Raw genomic sequence first — 18,079 nt, 5'->3', positions numbered from 1 at the left:
GAACTGACTGAACACTGTGACCTCCTCTGACCTGAAAGGATCCAGACTCGCCATTTTATGAAAATATGTCACTTAAAATCTGCATTTTTAATCAACTAACATCCCTCAGACGTTTCAGGACAAACTTTTCTCAGTTTCAAGCTCTGTAGTGGCTTCAGTGTCTGTTTGGAAAAAATGAATAAATGACTAATTCAAGTGAATATTAGGTGTTTATAAAGGTTGGAAGCTTTATCTTAGGCAAAAACATAGAAGAAAGTGTCATTTTGGTGTTTATAAAGTTAATTCAGGTTGAAAATGGGGTTTCGTGCTCAGTAATCTGACACTGTGACAACGCCAACGAAGCGTACTTTGGACAAGGAACTAAACTGACCGTCCTGGGTGAGTGAAAATTAGTAAAAAATAAAATTACAATCTGAATATCTTTATACTTTAAGTTCAGCTCAGTGCTTTTCATCAATTATTTAAGCCACTCAACAAGATGTCCATTTATACACAAGTAAAATCAAAGTAACCAGACCGTGATGTGCCAGTTAGAGAATATCGGACAATAATCAGCAGTTAAATGCAGAAGTTGTGAGTTTTGAGCATCGATCATCGACACTGTGACTCTGGTTATGAAGCTCACTTCGGTGGGGGAACTAAACTCACCGTTTTAGGTAAGAAACTCCTGGTATTTCATCAAAAAATGTACGACTTAGACAGTCGGGCAGTCTTGTAGGTTTGTCATGCTGCGTTAAAACGGTGGATGAGCCCGTAATACATTTTTTTGTGTTAAAAAGTGGGAAAAGTTTTCAAAAATAAAAGTGCCTGGGGCGGTTTTATAGCACCGATCATCTGCACTGTGACACTGGTTCTTCTGAAGCTCACTTCGGTGGAGGAACTAAACTCACCGTTTTAGGTAAGACGAGTAAATTATACATCGTCTGTGAGAATTCTCAGCGGGAATTCAGAAGAAATGCAGTAAAATGTTCTGCTCAGGATGAGAGTTTAGGACTTTAGCTGTACCGAAGTTCTGCTCGGAGCTTTTTGCTCCGGGGATCAAACTCTGTGTCAATTATGAAGCTTATTTCGGCCACGGGACCAAACTGAGCGTCCTCGGTAAGCAAGGCAGCGTTTCTCCTCATATGTCCGTCTCTTTGTATATTTCCACACTTAATTACTTTGAAAACACAAAGTTGGTTTGTTTTTCTTCATATTGAAGCTGTAAATGTTTACATCAGGTGGTCTGTTGACGGAACTGAAGAACGAGGAAAACACAAACAGAATTAAGTGATACTTAGGAATGAATAGAAATGTACCGGAGACGACGTATATTGGGAGGTACAACAACAAACATTACATAAATCGACGTAATAATCTAAAAAGGTGCAAAAAAGGTTGTAGTTTCTTCATCTGAGTTCAGAAAAACACATTAAATCCTGCTTATTAGGAGAAATAACTTTAGAAATGAACTCCAGCAGGCTGGAGCTGGTTTTTATTTCAAGTGCATTTATTTAAAAAGTGAAGTAAAAGCAGATTGTTGTTCAGTTTTGAGTTCTGATCATCTGCACTGTGACTCTAATGCTGCTGAAGCCTATTTCGGTGGAGGAACCAAGTTAACCGTTTTAGGTAAGCTCTCTAAATTACTCCAAATCTTTAAAATAAGTCCTTTCAAATGGCTCCGTTCGCTCACAAATGGACTGCAGTTGGGATCCACATAGTTTAACTTTCTGTTACGACGCTCAGACTCTGTGTCAGTACGAAGCTTATTTCGGCCAAGGAACAAAACTCACTGTTCTCGGTAGGTAAGAAACACACTTTTCCTTCCTGCACACTGTTTATTAGCAGATATATAAGGTTAGGCCAAATGATTGATTAAATAGAAAGAGGAGAGGTACATTTATCTAAAAGGAAAGTTATATTAAAAAAAAAAGCTTTCAATCAAATATCTTCTCTAATAATGTAGTTTTTTATAGTTTAATGTGTTGTGATGTAAACTGCCTCGTATTTATGCTTTAAGTAAGAAAGACACTGAAATCCCTTCTTAAGATAATCCACTAAAGACACCCGATTCTGAACGATATGAAACGTTTGCAGGACGATTGTTGAGTAAAACTGTCAATTCAGAAGAAAAACCGCAGGCTGTTGGTTTTATCTGCAGAGGAAACGAGCGTCAGGCTTCTTAACTTCCCCTCTTCTCCACACACTTCAAAAGGTGGTGTGTTGTTTTTTTTTCTTTCCTGCAACTTTCAGATATTAAATCGACTCAAAGTGTTTCATAAGTGATGGACAAAAAATAAAAAGGAAACACGAATGTAAGGGCAATAAAATCCAGATTAAAATAAGCACGAGAAAAGAGGCAAAATCAAATCAATACAAGAGGAAACGCAAAATCGACATATTTCTAAAACAAAACAAATGTTTTAAACCAGGCAAAATAGTAACTGGAAAATACTAAAGGTGTAGATTAAAAGGTGCAGATTATCTTCTAAGTTTGTTTTATTTTGGAAATTCACGTGACTAAAGTATTTGCTACACTTCTATTGAAGTACATTTAACAACAACCCTGTAATTATTACTATAAATAGTCACCAATTTGAAAATGTTAGTCTGAAAATGTGTTTCTCTGATGCTGTGAGGACGACAGTTTGAGAGACGAGTGTTTTCAAAGAGGAACACACGCAAAGAAAGAAAGAAAAAAGTGAAGAGGAAGTGTTTTTGTAAGAGTAGAAAGCCTCTGTGGTCCTACGCTGAAGCTTTCTTTGGAGCTGGAACGAAACTCACAGTTCTAGGTGAGAAAACTTCAACTAAACCTGCTGATTTGAGCTTCATACATCAATTATTTGTGTTAAAACGGTTTGCAAAGTGTGAGAATTGTGGTTGAAGCTGCTTGTAAGCGGCGATAAAAACCCCTTTGGCTTCATGCCCGGATTATTAATCCCACAGTTCTTATCGTCTTCTTTAACTACTGTGAGCTTCCAGTCTGAGGCTCACTTTGGAGCCGGAACTAAACTCACCGTTTTGGGTAAGAAGACATCAATTATTCTATTTTACAAGACTGATATCCAAAGAAAAAACGGATAAATAATCAAAGCGTGTTCATGACTATTGCAACTTTTATTGATTTTGGGTCTATAAAAATGCTTAATCCATCAGTTTATGAGAGTAAAGTGCAGATCTGAGGAGGTGAAAGTGAGAAAAGGGTTTATTCTTTGTTTATTCATGCGCGTCGAGTCTGTCGGCTGCGAGCCTGAGACGCTTTTTTCTGCAGCTGTGAATCAGTGTGAACAACTACGACCCGGCTTACTTTGGCAGCGGCACCAAACTCACAGTCCTGGGTAAGAAAGACGAGAAAATAAGACGTTTAAATTAAAAAAAAGAAGCGTACAGTCAATCTAAATGATTTGTTTGTTGGCAAAATATGTTAAATCCAGGTTAGTTTTCATTAGCTTTGACTTGAATGTGCATGTACTGTATTCATCCATCGTCTACAGTAAAATACTGTGAAATATGTTGAAACTTGAAACTGCAAATCAGAAAAATGGACCCAAAACGTACATTTTCTATCATTTTTACCTTAGAAATTCTACTTAACGTTACTTTACTCAATGGAAAATTTACTGATGCTTTGTAATGCTGAAACAATATGGGGGGGAAATTAATTTTCTCTCTGTCGTCGACGTGCAGTTTATCGCAGATTTCAGTTTTTATCCCTCCTGAAAAGCTGACTCATGATTTTAAACTCCAAATCAGCCTAATTTTGGAGGATATGGAAAACCACCGAATTCACTGGGAAAAAGGCTCCTCTCAAAACAAGGGAAAAAACGTGATGTTTAGAATATTAAGATCTTAAAAATAGCATGATAAACTTATTTGAAGCTATATTTTACTTTAGAAAAAGCTACTAATTCTAAAAAAAATAAAAAATTTCACTCAAAAAATAGATTTTTAGTTAAGAACTTTCATCTCTACTTCTCCTTTTGTATTATAGTGGCTCTTCTCTAGATTGTTCTTGAAATAATATCGGAAGGAATTAATTTCCTTCAGAAATAATATCTCACAATTAATCACTGGATGTTTTTCATTTCTTTTATTTATGTGCCACTGTGCACGATCATCTTTTTATTTTGTTCTATTTAGCTCCGTATTTCTTGTGTATGTCTACCTCAGCGCTCTCTGTTCATTTGCGGTGCTTTTGTTGTTTCCGCTTATTTCTTTTCCCCCATATTTGTTCTCATCAAACTGAAGAAACTGATTGAAAAAATTTTAAATGGGGGAAAAAGAGGTACAATGAAGGAAATAGATGAACCAGCGATGGCTGACTTCCTGTTTCATCTCTTGCAGAAACAGGACGTGAGATCACACCTCCAAAAGTGAAAATACTTCACTCCTTAAAGAGCGAGCGGGCGAGGAGAAACGGGCAAAAGAAGAAGACGTTGGTGTGTTTGGCCTCGGGTTTCTACCCGGATCACGTCAGTGTGTCCTGGAATTGCAGCGCGGGAAAATGCGACGAGATCGCGACCGACAGCGCCGCCCTGCTGGTTGGAGAGCACTATAGGATCACCAGCAGGCTGAGCGTGCGCGCAGAAATCTGGGAAAACCCCCAGAATGAATTCACGTGTGTCGTCAGATTCTTCGATGGGAAGATTTACCAAGATTTTCCGGAAAAGATTCAAGGGGTCGAAGGTTTGTTACTTTAAAACTGATCAAAATCTTTAAATTGTTGTTGGAAAATATCTTCTCTAATCTGTTTTACTTTTCCCTTCAGGTAACTCGACAATAAACACGAGAGGTAAATACCTTGTTTTGTATCTATACACGGTTTCTACACGTTTATTTATCTTTCACATAATCGAAAAAAACTAAGAAAGTATCAGACGGAGAAACAACAAAAGAGCCTCCTAACATCCTGCCAGAGTGAAAGTAACAGGTTACAAATACTCACAAGTACAACATGAAATACTCTGCTAGTTTTGAACTATTTGAAATGATTTAAAATAATATCCAAATGCTTTGATCTGCATATTTGTAGCCAACAAGTTTAAGTTTCAATCCTTTATTGGGGCAATTGACCATATATGGTCGTATTCCTCCTTTATTTCAAAACAACTGCAATTAGTTGATAATAATTACAGAACAGGCAACGTTAGGCCCCGTGGACACAACAGCGCGTTTAAGTGAAAAGCGTTTCCATGACAGCGGTGCTCGGAGGCACGGAAAATGCAACTTTTAAAACTCCGTCAAGATGGAAACGGTAGAAAATGCAACTTTTCTGTAACACTCTGACTCAGTCGCTATGGAAACGGTAGAAAATATAACCTTTCTGTAACACTCTGACTCCCGTCTCCACGGAAACCATGAAAAATGCAACATCTGTGAAACACTGCTAGATTTCTAAAAAACCCTTCATGGAGCCAAAGTGCTGCACTCAAACTAAACAAAACAATAGAAAAAAAAACCTTAGAAAATACAGTCAATATTAAAAACGGTACAGCCCACCCCTTTTTTTTTCGGAATACTCGTGTACTTTAATGTTTATTAAGAGACGAATGAAGACATCCAGTGAGAATTTCAACTCATTTCTAGGGTTTTGTAGCTACGAGTTGTGAAATCTTGTCCCTGGACAGAAAAGACATCCGGTGTAACAGTCTGCCAAGTCATTGGAGCTAAATAAATACTAATGTTCATTATTATTGTATAGTTATCTACACATTTGTTTTCATTCATTGGACTCTTTAGCTTACATTGTATATTTCTAATTCATTTCCATTCCTCCGTTTGTAATTTCTTCTCCTTGTGCAGAAAACTATTTGAGGATCACTCAGACAGCCAAGCTGTCCTACTGCGTCTTCATCGTGAAGAGCTGCGCCTACGCAGCCTTCGTTGGGTTCGTCATGTGGAAACTTCAGGTGTGTGGCTGTTAACCTGAAAACCCTTTCGCATGTTTCCATTGTCACGTCTTCTTTCTGTCTCCCCCCCCCCCCCCATCGGAAGAAAGTCTTTCTTGTCCTCCTGACACGGTTCTGTGTTTGTTGCAGAGTTCGCAGAGGAAACGCTGAGAAAAGAAGATCTGACGTCTGTCAGTGCAGAGCGACTCGTGTGTAAAAAAAGTAATAATAATAAGGTTATTATTAAAAGGTTTGTTGTTTTCTCTGTTATTTCTGCACTCGCAACTTATAAGTCAAAGGTTTTCACATTCTATTTGTCCTAATTGATTTTTGGCTGAAGTGATTTTTCTCTTCAAGTATCAGTATAAATGAGTCAAACAGCCGCTGGTTTGAGGGAAACTTTAATCTTTCTTGTTCATCACCGCCTTTGTTTATGTCTTTCCGCTTGATTTTCAACCGTTCCCTTAATAAACAGACCTTTTCGGACAAGTACTCTGAACACTTTGTGTGCTTCTTTCCACGATCGAGTGACATTCTCTGCTTCATTTCTGAGAACAAAGTTTTCTTTCTCCCACACATGATGAGAGAAAGTCTCTGCTTCATGTTGCTCGTCACATTTTCCAAACAAACAAATATAAATGTCACAGGATTTGTTGGGCGACTCTCACCTGATCAGTCGATAAATACATGCAGGAGAGCTAAAAGTGGTTCCGTTTGAGAAGTTTTGCATTTTTCTTTGTTTTCTTTTCAACTATCAAAACATCAAAATGAAGAAAAAACTAAACCAAAAGGAAGGAAAATGTCTGCCCTAATTAAAGACACAGGTGTTATTTTCACCGAATTTCTTGAAATAGCGCCAAACCACAGTGTCGGGCATCTTTTATTTAAAAATAACAACAACAAAAAAAACCATCTAACATCAGTTAGTGCACCTGGTAGAACATCACTTGTACAGACTGCCAGTGAAGACGTCCAGTTCAAACTAACATATGTACGTGAAATCTAATATTTACTGTGTTTTCTTGATAAACAACTCATTGTATTTTAGTTCAGGAGGAATTAAACATGTACAGACAAACTTTTTCAACATTTTTAACTTGAAATTTTGATTTATTTGTGTTATTTTTTTTCTTTTTTTTATAAATGAAAATAAGAATAAATAATCCCTGTAGGCTCCAATCGGGCCAAACTACCTAGAAAAGTTTAAACATTTAAGAGAAAACAGGTTTTTTTTTTTAAGCAATATTCTAAAGAGTAGCGACAGAAAAACAACACTGAGACCCGAGCTGAGATATCGGAGAGACGCTGCCATGAAAAATAGAAAACCAGCATTCGCCTCGAAGCCGTGCTGCCGGGGTGAGTTTGTAAAAACACCCACAATGCAACAGTTATAGTAGAAGTTGTCTGGATATTTCACTGTCATTTGCACCAGATGTTTCTTTAAAATTGGTTATTTTCTGTGGTCATTGTTAGTTTTTTCATTTTCATCATGTATACTCTAAAGCTTCAAACTTTACATTTAAAGGTTAATAAGGGACTATTTTACTGGTTCAAGATGAAACCGGGCTGCATGTGGCCCCTGAACTAAAATGAGTTTGACACTGCCGGTTTACTGCAAACTTTGCAAGAGACTAAATTGTATGATGAGAACGTAACGTTGTGCGTATAACTACTTTTAAACCATGAAGACGTTATAATGACTTAGAAAGAGTTAAACTGCTGGTGGGAAAGTTCCACTTCATATATAAAACACTGTCGGTAAATGTGAGAATGAGATCCGACCACACGGCAACAGCCTCTCTGTTGCACGGCGGGAGGCAAACCGCAGCGCGACGCCCTGCAGGCGAGCAGGAGGGAGGATGTGGTCGCAGAGCGGCGAGAAAACGGCGGCGGCGCAGCTGCAGCGAACAACTCGAAGGTGAACCTGGAGCAGCTGCTTGCTCTGATCTGGTGCAGGAATCTGCAGGAAAGCAATAGAAAAGCAAAACCGCTGCTGCAGTGGGAGAGAATGCAGAGTGAGAATGTTTGTTTGTTCTATAAATCGTACGCAACTAAGCAAGGTGAGGGTGAAACATCGACACATGAAGTCTTTATTACTGTCACAGCAGCACCCACTTAAAGAGACAGTCGCACACGCGCACACACACACACACACACACACACACACACACACACACACACACACACACACACACACACACACACACACACACACACACACACACACACACACACACACACACACACACACACACACACACACACACACACACACACACACACACACACACTTACTCTATTACTCAATCCTCAATTTATAAAGTGACTTTTTCACCCATTTAGCTATGAACAATTATTTCAGTTCCTTACTTACTCTGATATTTTTCAGTTATTTCATTACATAGTTACTCCTTTACGTACTCACTGAATTAGTTGAATATTTACTCAGTTACTTACAGTTTAATTTATGTAGTTACTCAAAAACATATTTCACTACTTACCCATATAAAGTAGTTACTCATTTATTTACTTGTGTACCTGCTCATTTAGTTTTTTTTCACTTACTTAGTTACTCGGTCTCGTTCTTTCTCAAGCAGCAACTTAGATATTTACTTACCAAGTCAGGTTTTTACTTACCTACTTGTTTACGTAATTACTCACTCATCAACCCACTAACTCGGATACTTATTCAGTTACTCACATAGTTATTGTCATACTCATTCACAGTTTGATGCATGCAGTTACTCAGATACTTACTTCACTACTTATCCACATGGAGTAGTTATTCATTTATTTACTTATGTAACTGCTCATTTCGTTACTTCTTTGGGTACTTATTCACTTACTCTAACATTCATGGAACGTTTCATACTAACTCAGCAAATTACCTGTTTACTTACTTATTCAGGTATTTACTTACTTATTTGTTTACGTAATTACTCACTCATCAACCCACTAACTCGAATATTTATTCAGTTACTCACACAGTGACCTTCTTACTCATTCACCCACTTCTATTCATCACTCATTCAACTAGATATATAATCACTAAGTTACTCACCCAATGACTAATATAGTCACTTACTCAGTTATCTACTCACTTATTCAGTTACTTGCTTACTTTATTACTCGTCTTATGCGGTTACTAATTTCCTCACTGACATAATTACACACTTGGCTATTTGCTTACTCACCTACTTATATAATCACTTACTTCCTTTAATATAGTTACGCACTTGTCCATTCACGTAGTTACTAACTCATCTAATTACATATTACACAGTTAATGGTCACCATAGAAAGTTATTAACTCAGTTACTAACAGGTTTACTTACTTACTTGCATAGTTACTTACTCATCTAATTCCAAGTTATATATTTACATACTTATGTAGTTACTGACCGAGACATTCAGTCGCTCATGTATCTTGTTGCACATGTATTCAGCAGCCGTTTAGTTATTGTTGACGAAATAAAAAAACAAAAACAAACAAAAATCGAAAACAAAGTTTTCAACTGTTTGTTGAATGAAAATATTTGTTTCAGAATCGTTTGTTCTCAGCCTCAGTTTCACCGCGTTGTTTGTGTTTGTTGTTGTTTGCGGTTGTTGTTGTTGTCTGTGTGTGTTGTTTATGTTTGTATTTGTTGTTGTTTGTGCTTGTTGTTATTGATGTGTGTTTATTGTTGTTTGAGTTTGTTGTTGTTGTTTGTGTTTGTTGTTGCAGTTTGTAATTGCTGTTGGTTCTATTTGTTGTTGTTTGTGTTTGTTTAAATTTTTTGGTTGAAGAAAATAGAATATGTACATATAAATAGACTAGAACTACACTTGGTAGAGTGCATAAACATAGTTGTGAGACAGCTTAGCAATGAGCAGGGAGCGTCTCCATGGCAACATGTGCTGATCTCCTTTGATAGAGCGTCTCCATGGCAACAGACACTGATCTCCATTTATCTCCATCAAGTGCCTCTCTCATCTGCTTTGGATGGGAAATAGTTTTGCAATTTTGTGGGATTTATTCGGAATAAATAAATACACGCAGATGAAAACATAACCTTCTTGGCCAACTTTATTGGTCGCCCAAATTTCGTTGGCGAAGGTAAAAAAGTCACTTGTTTTGCTCTGAAGTTTTGTTTCCAAGGTGATGAAAGAACTTAGAAGTTGAAAGGCTTGCAGATGACACGTTAGCAGAAAGTGAGTGCAGTTGAAAGGCCAAAAGATTAAAGGCCAAAGATAAAAGGCGGGGCCTTGCTATATATATGAGCAGGCGGTGAGTACGGGAAGCACAAACACAGGAAACAGTGAAACGTAGCAACGCTTAATACAAAGATTTTAACGCAGAAAGTTATATCAATACGAGCAATATTTTAGTTTTCAACATCCTATATAAGGAAAATATAAAACTAATATTATAATGCCCAAAGCTCGATCGATAGAAACAATATTTGAGGAATTTCAGGAAAATCCCGATACAGTGTAAGTATCAATATATCACCCATCTCCAGTGAATTCAGCATAATATGACCCCTTTAAAATAGTATTGGGGTTGATTTTGAAATGTATCTGAATGTGGACTTATCAGTCAGAGTACACACACAAGTTAACTCTCATATGTGCAAATTCAACAGGAAAACTTCATCTACTACCATGAACAGCCTGGTTGGAACGACCATCTCCAGCTTATCCTCAGACTACAAGGTGGAGGCTGAGTTGTGCCGCTGTAGATTTGGAGTCGTCTTTCAGTGTCACAAGGAGCTCACCAAAAAGACGGTGGTTTTGAAAGTTTTTGAAGACACTGTCGGCATCAAGTTTGCAAAACAGGAGGTAATGCTCAAAGTGCAGTTAATATACCAAACAGTATAAACCCATTGATCAACATCTGACTGATAGAATCTCTTTCGATTCCAGGTGGAGATACTTAAAATCTTGAAAGGTGCAGGCTCAAAGGACTTCAACATCGTGACTTTGACTGATGCCTTCATGTTGGACGGGCGATACTGTGTGGAGTTTGAGAAGCTTGACGTCAGTCTTAAGGACTACGTAAAGGAAAAGCCTCTCACCATGAAGGAGATTCGCCCGATTCTGTACCAGGTGATATTCTTGTCCTTTATATTAGCGGAGGTTTTCATTCCTCGGTGGCATGTGTTGGTTACATAGTCAAACCCGGCTGTAACGCCAAATCCTGACAAGAGAAAGTGTAAACCCCTACAGAGTAGGGTCGACAGCTGCTTTTAGTGATGCATGATTTCAATGAGTCTTCAGTATTTGGAATTATTACATTTGACATGTTGGTGATTTTCAATATTGTCCCGTCCTTTATTTCAGCTGCTTCAAGCTCTTAACTTCCTAGGGTCCAGAAACATTGTCCACGCAGACATCAAGTCGAGTCATATCATGATGGTGGATCCCTTACGTCAGCCACTCAGGATTAAATTGATCAGCTTTGGCTTTGCATCAACTGGCCCTGCATCATGGAGCTCTGAAAAAGTGAAGCGTAACATCTGGGAAGATTATGGGTACAAGTACGTAACCAAAGTCCATCTGGGACTCCTGAGTCTACAATACAAGCTGATAATCATAATCTTGTTTCTGTCCTCTTCAGGGCTCCAGAAATGCTGGAGGGGATAGAGTATGACCAGAGAGCGGACATGTATGGATTAGGTTCTGTTGCTGTAGAAATGATGACGGGCTTTCCACTGTTCTCAGCACAGAACATGTATAATTTGGTGAGTTTTGCATTTGGGGCAAAGCACAACTTATTTCTGTGATTAGGGGTGATATAGTTTACAGTATATAGTCATTGATTTCCAGCATTGTATGGTAACAATAGTTAACGTTGATTTTCATCGAGCGCTTAAGACTAAGACTGATATTCGAATCAGTGCTTGTACTTAATGTGTCGAGTGATGTTCTTTTATGTTTCAATGGTCGAATCTAACATTGTGTTGTACCCTCAGTTCATAATGAATTCTTTTTGGGTTTGTTTGTTTTTTGTACTTTTAAGGTTCCTACTGAAGCAGCAGGAGAAAGTGAAGAAGCTGAGGAGTGCGACCGGATGGTCTTTATTGACTTGTTGACGAAGATGTTCGAGATGGATCCTGCTCAGAGGATCACACCCGGAGAAGCGCTGGAAGATCCGTTTTTTACAATGAGCCAACTTAAGTACATGAACAACCCCAACTAGTAAGTGTGCACTGTGATGTTTGGTGTATCACCACACAGATTTATTGATAGAATAAGTTGCTGAACTCAGTGTTTGGGTATTTTCCAGCTTGAAATTGTCGACTGAGCTGATGAAGGTCTGTGACAAGAGCAACGTGGAGGAAGAAGGTTTTCCTGGATGCTCTACAAGCATTCCTACAAAGAAATCCAGGATTGATTCGGTCGACAACCGTCCAGGAACAAAGAAGAAGTGGAGCAACAACTTGACAAAACGCTATCTCCTTTTCTTAGTTTTTGCTATTTTGGCACTGTTTGCTTTTGCCAAGTTGGACATATTATTACCGTTTTTCACAGGCAGTGGACGCCAACTACTTTTCACCGAGAAGAACATCTCACAGCGGGATTTCAACACATCTTTGATAGCACTGGAGTTCCTACATAATCCTAAGAACAGTGGACTCATGTTGCACCCAAGTAAGCGGAAGCGGAAACTGGTGAAGCTCGCCACCCTGCCTACTGGGGTGCAACCAACGCCCGTGAATCGGTTTCTCGAGATCGTCTGGTCTGTTCTCATCAAGATGGACGAAATGCTCCTGAAAACAACCGATCACTGTGTGACCCTGTTAACCGAGACGTGGCGGAACAACGTCACCCCCGAGGTCTCTTTGTATACCAGCTACGTAGTGGTGACTGTCATAGCACTTCTGTGGTTTCAAAGTCATAATGCTGTGACGCTCTTTTGAGGATTGAATAGTCTTGTGATGGAGCGGCTCCATCACGCGCGCTGACGTGGCACATATCGCGGCGCACCCGCCGCGTAACGCACACACACACGGACACACACTAACTTACCTACTCTGCAATAAACTGCACTCACATACAAGCCAGTTTCTCCCCTTTTTTTGTCAGTATCGTGACCAAGGGTGCACACTTGTAGCGGTACGATTTCTCTCTCTCTCATACATTCACACACACTGTTGGAATAATCTTACGAAAGGTTATCACATTCATTGTACCAACATTCTTTCTCATCTATTACGACTTGTATTTCTCCACTGTGATCTTTTATGGTAAGGAGGAATGTGGTCTGCAGATGGGAAGTGCCTTGAAATCAGATAAGAGGAACCCTAATAAAAGGAGAGGTGGCGGCAGAGGTTTTTCAGAGCGGGTTGGAGATTGTAACTGAAACACTCTGTCCGTTCTCCTCGCGAGTAAAACCATCTTAACTTGTGTGTCTGTTCTTCCTTGCAGAATTAATAAATGTTCAGAGGTTGGACCTGACATTTAAATTGGTCCTTCGAGCCGGATGCCAACAACGCCTGAGGATTCCGACAGACGCGGAGATCAGCAGAAAGACCACGGCCGTGGCAGGCTCGCTAGGTGAGACCTAAGCTCCTTTTCCGGGACTGGTGGTCTCCCCAGCTGTCGGAGTCCGACGGCTGACGGCATCCAGAAGCGAGACAGAACCGCACCAAGGTTAAGTTGGTTGTTTTTAAAAGACTGGCTGACCTGAGAGGGATGCAGCGCAGTAGTAAAACCCTATAATCCTAGGCACTTATAGGTAAAGATAAAAAAAAAAGACACTGACGTTAACGGGGCCTGGAAAATACTCGTTGTATAGGACGGCAGGGTCCGCGGTTCTTGTGTCTCCGAAAATCCTGCGCCAAAAGATAAAAAAAAGACACTGAGGTTAACGGGGCCTGGAAAATACTCGTTGTATAGGACGGCAGGGTCCGCGGTTCTTGTGTCTCCGAAAATCCTGCGCCAAAAGATAAAAAAAAAAAAGACACTGAGGTTAACGGGGCCTGGGAAATACTCGTTGTATAAGGACGGCAGGGTCCGCGGTTCTTGTGTCTCCGGAAATCCTGCGCCAAAAGTGTGAATGATGATGAATGTGTGGATGTACTGAGAACCACTAGGTTTCGGGCATCATTTAAAGCAACAGGAAAGTAAGTAGTGGGCTGACGTGGATGCACAGGCAAGAATTCTCCACCTGAGAGGGTTGAAGCGAGAATTACCACGTTCAGTTACAAATTAACCACTACCCTGTTGAAGAAGTAATAAAGCGGAACCATAGACTACCCTATGTAGTACGGTCTGTCCAAATTTAATTCAAAATGGGACAGGGACGTTCAAAACCACGTGAAACATTAACATGTAAAGATTGGAAATTTGTTCAAAATCAGGATGCGGATCTGACAAAACATTTAGACATTTAGGATAACTAAACACGGGTTCAACGGGAGCCTCAATACTCAGAAAATAACCCAGCTCAGAGATTCGATAATAAAAGATACCAAGGGAAAAAAAAAAAAAAGGAGGAAAAGAGAAGGAGAGAGAGAAACAAGCAAAACAAGATTTAATGCTAAATAAAAGAGAAGATGATCAAACAGGATATGTGCCGTCTAACGTACTCAGAGCTAGGAGAATGAGACAAAGGCAGGAGCAGAGAGAGGAAGAGCAGGACAGTGAAGACAAAGAGGTAACTTCATCAGTAAGCCCTAAAAACCCTGAAACACCAGCAGCTCCGCCACCATATCCAGACTCGCCCTCTGGGGGTGCAGTCCGCTCAATATATCCAGATTTAAAGACACCCCCAACAAGGTTTTCACCTCCTACAACCAGAAGCAAGACCAAAAACAAATGTGACTGGAGTCAGAGCCAAAATCCTTCAGATCCTCTGCAGAGTAGTAAACATGTTGAGACTTCTTCCGATCCACCTGAGGCAGACTCATATCCCATGATTGAATTCGCAAATCCCATGGCAGGGCAAGAGGGCCAGGGCCCAACCATGTTAGTGTATAGGACATGGACACAGGAGGATGTTAAAAAGGCAGTAGAAGGAATAACAAGCTACAAGGAGGATCTCGTCCGTTTTTTAGAGGATATGGCAAATTTACAACTCTCGTACCATTTAAACGGAGTAGAGACTCAGCAGGTGTGGATGGCGGTCACAGGAATAGATTGGCATAAGATAGCGGGAGATTGGAATCCTTTTGATGACGATGAAAACGCCGTGGCTCACGACGCACGAGGTTTAGTACAGCGTGTAAACAATCTTCGAGACAGAGCTACAACTCAGTTTGCTCCAAGGGCAAATTATACAGTCATAGGGAGAACTAAACAGAGAGAGGATGAAACTTTCGAACAATACCAGATCAGGATGACCAACATTTTTAGAATCCACAGTGGGTTGCAACCAGACAATAACCAGCAGGGACCATATCAACAACAGCTGAAAAATGCTCTACATGCAGGGTCCCTAGACTCAATTAGATTTTGGGTGGATAAACACTTTATAGAGATGGGAAATGCAACTCTGGAGCAATATAGACCACATGCGCTACACGCAGAAAAGGTTACAAAGCAAAAGAAGAGGATTCAAGTAGCAGAGAGACAGACAGCTGAAGGAACATATTACCAGGAAGATGAGAGAGGGATAGAGGAAGTGTTTTACTAAGGGCCCCCCAGGGGAAAGTTCAGAGGAAGAGGGCGTAAGCCATTCAGAGGACAAAGAGGCAGAGGCAGAGGACGACCAGGAAGTAGAGAAGATGGATGTTGGACTTGTGGAGAGCTAGGTCACATAGCTAGAAACTGCACAAAGAGATCAAATCCAGGTGGAATGAAGGGACAGCAAGTATGACGAGACAGGGAAAATTAGAAGTGTGACAGAGTGATAGAAGAATTTGATGAGGCACTGATAAGATATCAACAGCAACATGGTTATCAACCTATTCCATTGTATGCAGGGGCAGAACATGAAGGAGATTTCTATGATATCATGAGCGCAGAGAACATAAACACTGAGGTACAATTAAATTTTGAAGAAATAATGTATTCTGCTCGCCAATTACCTGAGATGACGTTAATTTGTAATGGAAAACAAATTACTTTTCTCTGTGACACGGGAGCGTGTCGCCCAACGTTAAAAGATTCAGTACCCGGCCTTGTACAAACAAATGAAACAGTGTATGTAAGAGCAGCTAATGGAGCCACAACTAAGATAAGACTTACAAAGCCTCTACAGATAGTGGATGACCATCCATCTGGCCTGAGGGCCCAGGCATCAGTCCTGTATTATCGAGATTGCCCTGTAAATCTGCTGGGGCGGGACCTCTTGTCCAAACTTCAGTTGGGACTGATTACACTTATACGAAGAAGGTCATAAGGTCAGCAAAAGTAAACTGCAGTGGTGTCGCCCAGAGGTCAAATATCTAGGTCACTGTCTCAGTGCAGGAGGAAGAACTATCCTAGAAAGCCGAAAACAGGCTGTGTTACAGGCCCCAAAACCAATTACTAACATAAGCAATTTTAGAGCGATCACTAGCATACGTTAGCGGTTGTGTCTCGAACACGAGTGAGCATTGGAATAAAAAGGATCTACAATCACCTAGTTGGCCGTTGTATCTCTCCGGGGCCGGAACAAACGGTTCATGAGGTTGGACCGGACTAGACGAGGGGACAACAGGGTTAGCCGGGAAGGTAGAGACAGGCTGAACGGGTTGTAGCTGAGCCTCCGCCTGAGGCTTGCTGAAATCATTTGAAATGACTCGACTAGACCACGGAGGGTTTGATCCTGCTGCCCGAGCAGGATTCCCTGGGAGGAGATAGCATAACGCAGGGAGTTAACGTTAGCATCTGATTCCTGGTCGGCTGGAAAAAATAAAACTTTAAAAAAAAAAAGTTTGTTTGTGTTTGTTGTTGTTTTTTGTTGTTTGTGACTCAGACTCACCATTCCGGCTGTCACTGCTCCCTCTGTATGTTTCCACCAGACTCCAGACTGCAGCACGAGGCCCACCACAGTGCCCCCTGCTGGATCACCCTGCAACACACAGCAGACGAAGCACAACTTGTATTATGAAGTTCAGTCTGTCAATATTTCACATGTCAGCAAATACAAGGATCACATGTTTCCTGTCACTATGAGCCCACCTGAGCTTCTCTGTGTTGAATCTTCTAAATATGTGACGGAATATCTGAAATCCTGCTTTTAAATGTTCTTCTACCATCATTATCGTCATTATATAAGGGGCGTCCAATTCTTTTTCACTCAAGGGCCACATATGAAAAAATAATCTAACAGCCGGGCCTCTAACTCCAGGTACTTGCATTTCCTCACCTTGTTTATTTTCGAAGTGCCCGAATATATATTTTTTGTTATTACTATACGGTCTCAAAATGAAATAAACTAAATATCTATAAATAAAAATAAATGGAGCAAAAAAATCTGGTGTGGTTTCCTCACAGAGGGAGGGACGTTTTTGAAAAAATAGACCTTAAATGAAGCATTTTAATGCATTGTGGACTAAATACTACGTTGTGGACTAAATACTACATTGTGATGAACTGTAGGACCAGATGATATTGAACAAACCAAACACCAAATATGAGATGGAAGAATCATACTTATTGAAAGTGTGTTTGAATAACTTTAAATATGTTTGAATAAGCAAGTGGGAAACAGTAAAATCTTCAATATCTGGAGATTAAGATTCTTCATTACTTGATCAAATGTATTTCTTTCATTAATTCTAAAGCTTTAATGTATTTATTTATGTATTTATTTTTTATTCATTCATTTCAGGCATGTGACAGTCAAACATTTTGTGCATTCACAGACATCATCTACACACACACACTCCTCCAAAGTTCTACCGGACACGTATTTTAAAAGTCTGAGCAAACCGCGCACTTTTTTTTTGGTCATCTTTTTCGAAAAGTTGACCGCCCAAATGATGGATGGCTGCCAAAAACTGTGCCGCCAAGTCAAGTTTCATGTTTGGGCAATATTCCAGTTTGGACACTATTATAGTGTAAAGGTGTTTTTCATTTCTTCGCAGTCAAAGCTTTTAAAACGTAGAGATCTGAGCCATGATTTTCATTGCATACCAGACAGCTGTTCCTGCAGAGATGATAATTTATTTTTATTTTCTACTTCATTATTATAAAACCCCTAATTGATGCATTTGATGTATTCTACTAAAGTCGAGCGGCAGTATTTAGCATCCAAGCAGTACTATGATGTTTCTTTTAAGCGTCAACCACCTAATTTA

At 39.8% G+C, this 18,079-nt stretch overlaps 2 protein-coding genes across 7 annotated transcripts in view; both read left to right on the top strand.

Moving 5' to 3' along the window:
• LOC308120236 (M1-specific T cell receptor beta chain-like) overlaps window positions 1-6,366 on the top strand; it is a 44,606-nt gene extending 38,240 nt beyond the window's left edge. For 4 of the 6 annotated variants that reach the window (XM_080480718.1, XM_080480717.1, XM_080480716.1 and 1 more), the window contains exons 3-7: window positions 3,262-3,317; window positions 4,324-4,665; window positions 4,748-4,771; window positions 5,782-5,888; window positions 6,018-6,366. In XM_080480718.1, coding sequence (XP_080336844.1) covers window positions 3,262-3,317; window positions 4,324-4,665; window positions 4,748-4,771; window positions 5,782-5,888; window positions 6,018-6,038 — 550 coding nt within the window. In that variant the 3' untranslated portion in view covers window positions 6,039-6,366. Of the gene's footprint in view, window positions 1-1,737; window positions 1,781-2,713; window positions 2,772-3,261; window positions 3,318-4,323; window positions 4,666-4,747; window positions 4,772-5,781; window positions 5,889-6,017 lie in introns of all 6 variants that reach the window. The other 2 variants (XM_080480713.1, XM_080480714.1) reach the window with 2 other exon arrangements.
• A 3,778-nt stretch (window positions 6,367-10,144) lies between these two features.
• LOC308119740 (homeodomain-interacting protein kinase 1-like) lies at window positions 10,145-13,249 on the top strand. Its single transcript, XM_080479890.1, has 7 exons — window positions 10,145-10,340; window positions 10,493-10,688; window positions 10,773-10,955; window positions 11,190-11,386; window positions 11,467-11,590; window positions 11,869-12,047; window positions 12,136-13,249. Exons 1-7 carry the CDS (start codon window positions 10,279-10,281, stop codon window positions 12,767-12,769), a joined length of 1,575 nt encoding a protein of 524 aa, XP_080336016.1. The 5' UTR covers window positions 10,145-10,278; the 3' UTR covers window positions 12,770-13,249.
• The last annotated feature ends 4,830 nt before the right edge of the window (window positions 13,250-18,079 follow it).

Source organism: Lipophrys pholis (genome assembly GCF_963383615.2).
Source record: "Lipophrys pholis genome assembly, chromosome: 14".
NCBI classification, from domain to species: domain Eukaryota; kingdom Metazoa; phylum Chordata; class Actinopteri; order Blenniiformes; family Blenniidae; genus Lipophrys; species Lipophrys pholis.
The sequence above is the reverse complement of the archived record's forward strand: the minus strand, read 5'-3'. Positions and strand labels throughout refer to the sequence as shown.